Source organism: Amblyomma mixtum, chromosome 3 (assembly GCF_055824585.1).
Source record: "Amblyomma mixtum isolate Tamu chromosome 3, ASM5582458v1, whole genome shotgun sequence".
NCBI lineage: Eukaryota > Metazoa > Arthropoda > Arachnida > Ixodida > Ixodidae > Amblyomma > Amblyomma mixtum.
The window spans coordinates 5640690-5651701 of NC_143014.1; the positions used below are offsets into that span (position 1 = coordinate 5640690).

Here is an 11012-nt window from a genome sequence, read left to right on the forward strand (position 1 = left end):
GGACGCATTTTTTTTTCATATACTGGAAGATTTCAGTATAGCAATCTCCCATCGATAGGCTTGCATTTTTTTTTTCGTATTAACGTTTTATCTTCAACTGCTCGATATGAGCAATGAAAATTTAAGATTTTGCTACATATAAAAAGGGTGGACCACTATCTTCAATATTTCCATTACTGTACGTTACAATTTTCCAATATTAATTTTTCCCCCCCAAGAATGTAGGACATGTCCAGGAAAAATGTAGAATTCCACGGGCAGTCCTTGGCCGTTGATGTTCAGAGAACTACTGTGACAGCCCCTGACACAAAAAGTTTCTCCACTCTTAGAACGTCGCGGAATCCCAACCATGACTCACAGCGAGCGGCAACACCTTTGGCAGGGGAGATCTCCCCCTTAGCTGCTTGTATTCTACGACGGACTGCCACTGATCCAACACCCAAACGAATCATTTGGGCTCCTGGCCACCAGGGCTTACGAGGTAATGAGGCCGCTGACGCGGCTGCCCGAGCGCTTACTCACCGGGCTCCTCATCCCAGCTCTTCTGGCTTGGAGACTAACCAGCCGCTGCTGCGATTCAGGGAAATATTAACACATTATAGCGACAACCACCGCCTTTTTCCGGCCCCTGCAAAAGGGCTGAGTAAGACGGAGGAGCGAACTTTAAGGCGCCTGCAGACAGGTACTCTACTCTGCCCTGCAATAATAAAACATTACGATCCTAACACGGATGGGCGATGCCCACACTGTGGGGAGACCTGTGATATCTTCCACATGGTGTGGGCATGCACTCAAAATCCCCACCTCCCCCCTTCCCCTACCCCTTCCAGAGAGGCATGGGAGACTGCCCTCCTCAACTGCTCCTCGCTTGAGTCCCAAAGGGCTCTGGTGAAACGGGTGAGAGACGGGGCCTCGTCGTGCGGTGTCCCGGACTAGGGACGCCGACCATGTAGCGGGGCCACTCTGTGGCTCCCAAACTCTTTTTCACAAAATAAAAGTTTTCACCACCACCACCAACACCTCTTTTGTGCGCCCGCGAGCATGACGGCGCGTGCTCACAATGAAAGAGAGAGTGCCAGCCGCGCGAGCAGCACGCGCATACCAGTCGACAGGCTGCTGGCTCAATGCGCTCCGCCGGCGACGTGCCCGGACAGAAACGCCAAAATGACCGGCAGGGGAGAAGTGGCGCTGGTGCAGTGGGAGCAAACTTCAGGTGCGCTTCCCTATATACAGGTCGCACGCGCGTGAAGGTCTGGTAGAACATAGTACAAACACACGCACACGACACTGCACAAAACAGTTGGAGTGGGGGCGTCCAGCTGTTCATCGTCCAAGGTAGCGCACGCGGAGCGTTCGGTCACTGCACGTATCTACCTGGCGGAGAGGAATGCACAGAGGTTCACCATTGTTCGCTCACGGGTGCGCGCACAGCCCTGCGGCCACAATAGCGTAGTAAGAACGTCTGGAAGAATGCCTAGCGCCCTGTAGGACGCAAGCATGTCGCGACAGGCACCAGCGAACGCGGTGCAGCGAAGGAGCAAGTGCTCTAGAGTTTCTGCAGCACCGCATCCAAAACACACTGCACTCGTCGCGAACCCGTGACGCACCCGTCGTTCCCCGGGCCACACGCATCCAATACGCAACCGGAGGATCATTGCGCGCTGCGCCCGCGTGAGTGGGCGACAGCCGGTGATGTAGAAAATACGCTCACCTCCTGCGATGCGGGGATCGGGGTGCTGCCGTCGGAGATGATCTTGGATGACCGCACGGACGTCCTCCAGCGCAAGAGGAAGGTTGCTGGGAGGCGCCTGATGTGCGGCGGTCGCGAGATCGTCAACTTCCTCGTTGCCGGCGATACCGCCGTGACCGGGCACTCACTGCGCGCGCGCGGCGCATCCGAGCTGCGCTAGCTGCGCGATGCGCGAACGGATTTCGCGCACTAATGGGGTGCCACGGCCGTTGGTCTGCAGCCGGCTGAGGGCGGCGCGGGAGTCACACAACATAATAAAGGATGTTTAGCGCAACGACACAACACAAGAAAGACGACAACACGGGCGGTTACTCCAACTGTTGAACTTACTAACGCTTACTCCAACTGTTTCGAGCACGAGACCCTCGTGCTCTAAAGGGTCTCTTGGCTTATAATTCTGCCCACTCAAAGGTTGTGAAGAAGGGCATCGCAACCCTCTGCTTGGACTCCTCGCTCCGGAAATCGTGCGTGCATGAGATGCAAGCTAGTTTTAATAATCAATTGGACAGGCCTGTTGAAGCCGGCTTCCCTGAGTCGGTCCTGCTCCCTGTGGCTGAAACGCTCCTGAAGAAGATGAAGGCTGGCGCTTGCAGAAATGAACCGGCGGGAAATGAGAGGCCTGTAGTGGTACCTTACACCCACAAAGTCACTCACGGCCTCAAGAAAGAGGTAAACCGGTTTAAAGTACCGGTTGCATTCTCTGCCCCCCCCCCCCCCCCCCCCCCCCCCGCAGGCTTGCGCAGCTGAGCCGTCGCATAACTTGCGAAAGCCAAAAGATCGGCTGCCAGGAGAGGCATGGCCAGCGTTTCGTGAAGTGTGCCACCAACGTGGTCTACGAAATTCCGTTATCCTGCGGAAAATCCTATATTGGACAGACGGGACGATGCGTGAATGACCGACTTAGGGAACACGCAGAAGATATTGAAAACAATGAAGGCCAGCGACTCGTTGAGCACTGTAGGGCTTGCAACAATTGCAAACCACGGTTCTGCGAGGTGAGGATTTTGGGCAGAGGTAAACATCAGACGGCTCGTGAAATTTTGGAAGCCTTTCATATAAAAAATGCGGGGCTGAGCTGTGTTAGTGACACTTCTGTTTTTCTGTATCAAGCTGAGCAAAAATTTTTGTCGCGCCTACTGTGATAAGATTGATGCATGGTGTATCTGGGTGCCTTGTACGCGTACGCATGCGCTGGGAGGGCTATATATTTCGTATGCTGACGATTGATTAAACAGTTGGAGTAAGCGCCCGTGTTGTCGTCTTTCTTGTGTTGTGTCGTTGCGCTAAACATCCTTTATTATGTCTGAAAACCAACTAGCTCAGCAGTTAACCCTCTTAGAGTCACACAACGCAGCCCACTCGGGCGGCGGAGGGACGAGGGTGAGCAGGAGGTCCAGCCCAAGCTGGATCCCCATCAGATCCGCCGTGATGGAAGAGCCCAGGAAGGTGGTGTGCTGTTGGCTGTGCAGTCGCAGGGCGGGGATGGTGGCAGCCTCTGCGAGCGAGCAGCTGTCGCGAGCCACTGAGCCGTCGGTGAACACGAGGAGATGGTCCACGAGCTCCTTGTGTATGACAGCTCTGGCCAGCTGCTGCACAGCGCAAAGGGGTGTGCTCCGCTTTCCCGCGATGCCGACGATCTCTCGCTGAACCTCCGAGGCAGCAGGCCAGGGCGAACAGAGGCCGTATGAGGGCGTGGCGTTGATTAGTTGCTCGTACTCGAGCAGCGCCGCTCCCATGCGTGAACGTGGGTATTTGCGCAAACGCTGAAGGAGCGGTCCGCCGTCCGGTGCGCGGTGTAATCTGTCGATGTGGTGCAACGTCCGCCGCATGGCCTGAATATGTAGTGGCCACGCGCCCGCCTCGGCTAGTGTCTCCGCGCACTGCGAGTTCGCGGGGAGGCCGAGGCATACGCGTAGGGCTTTGAGGTGTTGCACCTCGAGCTGTTTCCAGTTCGGTTTGCGCACCGTGACGAGCGGGAGCGCGTACAGAGCGGCGCCCATGACTGCGGCATTGTAGGGCTGCAGCGCGGCTTGTTGTGAGTTGCCCTGACCTCGAGCGGTGAGCTTGTTTACGGCGGCGGTGGTCCTCTGCATCTGCGTTCAGGCTTTGGTCGCCGCGGGGCGGAAGGAGAGGCGTTCGTCGATGTCCACACCCGGGTAACGCACCGAGCGTTTCCACGGCAGGGAGGTCCCGTCCAGTTCAAGCGGCGGCGCTCTAGCGCGCGAGCGTGAAACGCAAGCCATGGCGACGGACTTGGCAGCACAGAGCGACAGACCGAGGCCGCGTAAACGAGCGGCCACTGCGGTCAGGGCCCCCTGCAGGCACTCGCGCACGCGGAGCGCCTCACCCGGCGGCCCCAGGCACCACAGGGAAATGTCGTCGAGTAAATGCACATGTACACACGGTGCCGGACGCCCGTGGGAAGGCAGCCCGGCACCACCGACATGGCCACAATGAACAGAAAAGCTGACAAGACAGAGCCCTGCGGCACGCCGAGGTCCACCGGGCGAGGCTCGGAGAGCGCGTCCCCTACTCGCACACGCACAGTGCGCCCGCTCATGAAGCCCCGAACATAGCGCAAAAGGCGCCCGCTCACTCCGGCCCCTTCAAGCGTCGCAAGGATGGGTGCGCGGCTGACGTTGTCAAACGCGCCCTGCACATCGAGCAGCAGCAGCAGCAGAGCTACCTGCCTCGCCGCGACGGCGTGCTCGAGCGCAGCAACAACGTCAGAGATGGAGTCGGTCGTGCACCGCATCCCACGGAAACCCGTCTGCCGTTCGTTAAACAAATCCGCCTCCGCGGCCCGCTCGTTCAGACGCTGCGACGCCATATGCTCCATACGCTTTCCCCATGCTCCATACGCTTTCCCGCCGCATATGTTAGTGCCACTGGACGGTATCCGCTCAGCTCCGTGGGTGAGCGACCTGACTTTGGGATGGGACAAACGACGGCCGTGCGCCAATCCTCAGGGAGGGCCCCGCGTTCCCACACCAAGTTCACCTGCTGCAGGAGGACCTGGCGTTGCTCCGCGTCCAAGTTTCGCAGCATCTGGTAGGTCACCCCATCCGGTCCGGGGGTGGAGCGACGCTTGCACCGCTGCAGCGCGTGGTTGAGCTCGGCTGCGGCGAAAGGTGCGTCGCATGGACCTTCCGAGGTGGATGGGGGGACGCTGTCATCGCTTCCGGGGCTCGAAAGTGCAGCCGCGCTGACCGCGCTCGCGGGGCGTTGCGGCGCGAACCGGTCAGCAAACCGCTCAGCCAGTTGTTCGCAGCTGAGGCCGCTCGATATAGCGGGAGCGGCCAGCGGCTGAGGGTTTGTCTGCGGTTTTTGCGAAGCGCCGCAAGGTGGAAAAAAGCCGCCGAGAGGTGCTGTCTTCCTCCATCTTCTGACAGAGCGAGGCCCACTGCCGGCGGTACAGTTTGTTAGCGTGCCGCTGTGCTGCCACATCCAGCCGGTTGTATACTGTCCAGTCTTCTGGTATGTCGGTCCGTCGGGCGCGTCATTCAGCTTGGTCTCGCTTGGCGCGCAGGTCTAGAAGTTTGTTGTCGGGCTTGGGTTGGCCTGCCCGGACCTCAGCACGCCGTGTTGCTGGGAGCGCACTTCGGGCCAGGCTGGAGAAAAAGTCCGTGCCGGATGCGGCTGCAGCATCAACTTCGCTGCGGAAGCGGCTCCAGTTCACGATGGAGTAGGTGCACTTAGCGCGCGCGCTTCCGTAGCAGTAGGCTTGGTGTGGATGGAGTAGTGATCTCAGCCCCAGAGTGATGGTGCTCGATGCCAGGTGTCCTCGATGCCGCTGGACATGAAGGAGACGTCGATGCAGGAGCCAGGTGTGCCGCGTCGTCGGAAGGTGGGCTCGCCGGTGTTGAGGGGGTGAGGCCAAGTTGCGTAGCTGCGCCGTGCAGGTCATCGCCGCGCGCACTGTTTCGCGCACTGCCCCACGCGCAGTGGTGGGCATTAAAATCACCCACGATGATCTGCCGCTGGGCACAGAATGATGACACTGCACGAAACCACAGCGCGTTCCACGCAACAACTGGGCGCACGTAGGCCCAAGCCACCGACGCGCACTGTCACCACCACACACTCCTGCGCGTCACTCGTCGCCGAACCAACGAGGCCGCGCTGCACATGCACAGCACACCGAGATTTCCCGGGTTTATGGTCACAGCACAGCACTGCGGCACAAGACGCCTCCTCACACGTCGTGGGTGAGTGGTAGCCCACATAGCCTGGCAGCCTCATTTGGGGCGCCCGTCTTGCGTGGGAACGTACGTCTCCTGGAGCGCGAGAACTTCGGGCGAGTCTTCTGACACGCGCACACGGAGCTCGGGATATCGCGCCGCAAGGGAGCGTACAGTACGTTCCATTGAAGGATGGATGGGATACGGGGGAGCGCCCGGCGACTAGCCATGGTGTGGGACAATCTGTGAGGCAAGCGCTGTTGCTTCTAAGCAGCGCCGTCTGGAATCAGATCCCTCCGGGAGATCCACGAGGACCGCCTGCAGGGCGGCCAGGATTTTCTCCATAAGGTGAATTTGCGCATCAACAGGCTGGCCACTGGAGGGGGGAGCTGATGCGGTGGCGTGTTGTGGGGCGCTGTCTGGCCGCGTGGCTTCTGCTGCTTCTGCCGCGGCTTGGCTTGGGCGGCCACCTGCGCGTAGGAACGCTGGCGCGGTGGTTGGCTATGCTGCGCAGGGAGCCCGGTTTCAGCCTGAACCACCGCGCGAACTGCCCGCTTGGAGAGAGGGACCACTGAAGTGGCCAGCAAAGTGGCCACATGGCGTTCTTTCTGTCAGTGCGGGCAAGCTGGGTTTGTGGCCCAGTGTTGCCGGCCACAGTTGATGCAGTGTGGCGTTTTCCGCGCACAGGAGCTTCCTCGTGAGGTCCGCCGCAGCGAGGGCAGTGCGCAGGTGCTCTGCAGGCCTCGGTGACGTGCCCCAAGCTCGCGCACCGGGTGCACTGCAGTGGCCGTGGTCTGCAGGCTCGAACCGCCAGACGCCTCCTGAAAAGAGAGACTGCCGTCGGTGGCGCCGCAAATCTCAGGGCCAGAGTCCTCCCAGAAAGCGACGCCGACACGATGGGGACAGAAGTCTCGAGACCAGCAAGGAGCTGCTCTGGAGTGCGCCGGGCGTCCACTCCAAACACGAGGCCTTTAGATATGTTGCGGGCAGCAGGCTCCCTCGCGCGCACCGCGATGCCACGGACGATGGTAATGTCCAGCAGTGCGCGCAGGGTGGCCTCGTTGTCCACGTCCACGACCACCACGTTGTGGCTCGTGTTGACCCGCACCGCCAAGACGCCCGGTCGCGGTCCAAGCTCCTCCGCGAGCTCCGATCCCTGCTCCTTGGAGAAGGCCACGCCGCGGTCAGCTGGCCGGAACAGGATGGTGCCCAAGACGTTGTCGGAGGCCCGGACTGCCTCAGCTGCCTTTTTTTAAGGCAGCACGTCTCCGCCGTTGGGCCCTGGATGGGGCCACGCGCCACGGTACGAGCGCGCAGCTGGCCTCCACAGCGCTGGTAACCTGCGGGGCAGCGTGGTCCCCAGTGCCGCGCGCCGCGGCGAGCTGCGCAGCTCCGTTCAGGGCAGTTGGGATCGCGGATGGCGTAGCTGCAGCAGGGGTACTATCAGCAGGAGGTATGTCGGGATCGTGCGAGAAAACGCGGGACTCGACCGCTGTCGTCATCGGCGCGTTGTTGGCCGGTGACTCAGCGGTCGCCAACTCCTGGAGGCTTCCTCCTTGCGGGGAGGAGGGCTCGTTTGTGGTCTCACTGCCGCCATCGCGCCCGGAAGGAAGAGAAGGAGGAAGGGAGCGGTTGGCTGGGGAGGAGGAAATGCTTCACGCTTCGTTGTCCCCTCCTGTACAGTGTTGAGCAGCCTTGTCTAGAGCGCTCGGGCGGTGCACTTCCTTGCAAACAAATCCAGATTTTGTGGCAGCCTCTAGGGTACAGCTGCAACGCTTGCACGGAAGTAGCGCCAGATAGCCTCGTAAACAAAGCAGGCACGAAAACTTTTCCCTGTAATGAGGGGCTGCTCTCTAATTTTGGTTTTTGTTACTAAGTGCGCACCAGTGTTACCAAGTGCAGCGCTTCGAGCTTAGAAGCAGATTCCTCATTACATTTGTTTAACCCTGAATGGTTGGTTTGGTTGGTTTATGGGGTTTAACGTCCCAAAGCGACTAAGGCTATGAGAGACGCCGTAGTGGAGGGCTCCGAAAATTTCGACCACCTGGGGATCTTTAACGTGCACTGACATCGCACAGTACACGGGCCTCTAGAACTTCTCCAAAGAAATTCAACCGCCGCGGCCGGGATCGAACCCGCGTCTTTCGGGTCAGCAGCCGAGCACTATAACCACTGAGCCACCGCGGCGGCTTTTAACCCTGAATACTCCTGCAGTTCCATTTGTCTTACTGCAGTTCGTTTCTGGTGTTGGATTTGCTTTTAACCTTGTCTCTCTTTTTCCTTTTTTTTTCTTTTTTGTGTGTACAGAGCACTTGCGTGTAAGGATTAATTTGAAAAGTGATTTTTTGCGAATGTCCTTTGTTGTAACTTGTTGTGCTGCCGCAACCCTTACCTGAGTGGGATTTCGCAAAGTCTTGTGCAGTAGCGTTTCTTGTTTTTTTCTTCTTTTTTCTGGGGTGTTCCGTTTAGCATTTATGCTAAACCCCTTGCCTAATAGTTTCTCTTGATATGTTACCCGCTCGCTGCCCAGGTATCAAGCGCTTCACGCTTGTCACCGAAATGCGGTAATAACCGACGCCTCTTGGGTCACTCCCCTGTCTTTCTAAGAAAGCCATGAGGTGGTGGGGAAACGAATTTTCCTTCCCTCCTCCTTTTTATTACCCTGTCTTTCCCTCCTCCCGAACACCTGTATCCGCGTTAGGCAAACCCCTTTTCAAGTTGTCACCGATTTTCTTTTTTTACTTTGCTGCCATTTGATCTGATATTGATCAATCAGTTGCCAAGAAAGACCCAACTCCACAATACCAACAATATATAGCAGAAACTCTGGATCAGCTTGCGCAAAAAGGGGACATAACCCTAAGGTTATCTAAAGCCCTCACCGCACCACACCCGTCGCCAGGTCGATTCTACTTACTACCGAAAATCCACAAAAAGGATAATCCTGGTCGCCCTATAGTATCTGGCATTGGCACGATTACAGAACCAATTTCCAGTTACATTGACACATTAATCAGGCATATTCCAACAACACACCCATCCTACATACGAGACACAAACCATTTCCTTCGCGAAATAGCGGGCCTTAAACTTCCGGAAGGTGCCTTTCTGGTAACATTAGATGTAATCTCACTCTACACTAATATTCCTCATTCCGATGGCATCAGATCTCTGACCGAAGCGTACAGGCAAGATAGAAAAGAGGAGTCTCCTGCCACACGTGTTCTAGAAATACTTGCGAAAATCGTACTCGAATACAACAACTTTGAATTCAACGATCAACACTACTTACAAATTAATGGAACAGCCATGGGTACAAGGATGGCCCCAGCCTGCGCCAACATTTTTATGCATAGTATTGAATCTAAATTCTTGCAAGATTCTCTCATCAAGCCCATCCTATACAAACGCTATTTGGATGACATTTTTTTTTAATTTGGAGTGACACAGAGCAAGAACTCCTACATTTTATTGAACAATTCAACCTTGTCCACCCCAACATATCGTTCACTCACGAGTACTCCCACACCACAATTAACTTCTTAGATGTCGAGATTTCGGTAAAGGAAGGCTCACTTAACACCAGCGTATATAGAAAACCGACGGCCCGTCAACAATACTTACACTTTAAGTTGTCATCCTCGCCACTCCAAAACAAGTATCCCATACTCTCAGGCACATCGATTTAAAAGAATCTGTTCACAAGATCAAGACTTCGTGAGAAATTCCAATCGCATGCGAGAAGTCCTCACCAAGCAAAGATATCCCCCCGCCATTGTCGACGATGCAATTGAAAGGGCATCTAAACTCAACCGAGATGAAATACTAGATGGACGTCGACGCAGTGAAGAAACAGATCACCTGGCAAACTTGGTACTCACCTACACAAGTAATCCCCCCAACGTAAACAAAATTATTAAAAAACATTTCAACATTCTCGAACAAAGCGAGCGCCTAGCCAAAATTTTCACTACTCCCCCTCACGTAGTCTACAGACGACCGAAAAACATTCAAAACATTCTCGTACACTCAAAAACACATAACCACCTTGGGTTGGGTTGCCGACCCTGCGCCAAAAGTAGATGCCACGTCTGCCACGTAGTAGATGCCACGTTTCCATTTAAAGCCTCAGGCTTTAAATGGTAAAATCAATGGCGACTTTAATTGTGACTCCTCTAACGTTATCTACCTCCTAGATTGTGGTGTGTGCAGTATGCAGTACATTGGGCAGACGGTTAACCCTCTACGAATTCGCTTTACTAACCACCGCGCTCATGCCCTATCTCTACCTAACCTCCCCTTGTCAAAACACATTAATGACAAAAAACACCCATTTGTAGCACTTAAATTAACAGTCTTACAGGGCGGGTTCAACAACACCCGGGAACGGGAGCAACGCGAGTCGTACTTTATTTATAAGTTTGGAACAATTTCCCAAGACATTAATGAGAACCTGGGCGCTCTGTCTTCAATACGCCCCCAGCAAATCCAGTACTGACCTTGGAATGCCGGCTTGACAAGCCTCGCAAGCTTTCTCCCATACGCTTACACCGATGTCCTCATCGTACACCGCGCTCTTACCTTCCCCTGTTCGACCATCTTGACGAGAGCGGCGCCGTCAAAGAACCTAAGCACTCCCGCCGCTCATAGTGGCCCCACGCGACGATTCTTCCCCAAAGTCACCTCCGTATCCGGCCTTTTCTTTTCCTTTTTTTTGTTGCTTCTGTGGGTGTGTGCAGGTGAGCTCATCTACACTCCACGTGTGTCTCGCTAAATTCCACTCTGCCCACCTTGACTCATCCTGCCAAAGAAGTTGCACATGGCGGAAGTCCCCCCCCCCCCCCTTTTGCTCCATTGTATCTTGTTTACTCGTTTAAGTGGACAACATCTGAGTGCATCTTAAATGTATGCTGTGCGTCGGCCACTGTTTGTCGCCATACACTTTGCTAGCTGTCCACTGTGTTGGGACTCAGTTCTCCATCCATTCTCCCCTCCCGCTCTTCTTTTTTTTTCTCCCCTTTTCTCCTTTTTTTTCATTTCTCCCCGCGACCGCATACGTGGGTGGCGGGCGACGGCATTTA

The 11012-nt window shown here is 55.9% G+C and overlaps 1 protein-coding gene and 1 pseudogene across 1 annotated transcript; both read right to left on the reverse strand.

The window, feature by feature from the left end:
• Nucleotides 1-1370: 1370 nt before the first annotated feature.
• LOC149349143 (uncharacterized) lies at nt 1371-3843 on the reverse strand (annotated as a pseudogene).
• A 718-nt stretch (nt 3844-4561) lies between these two features.
• LOC149349144 (uncharacterized) lies at nt 4562-5197 on the reverse strand. Its single transcript, XM_089575414.1, has one exon. The coding sequence runs from the start codon at nt 5195-5197 to the stop codon at nt 4562-4564; it is 636 nt and encodes a 211-aa protein (XP_089431540.1).
• Nucleotides 5198-11012: the final 5815 nt, after the last annotated feature.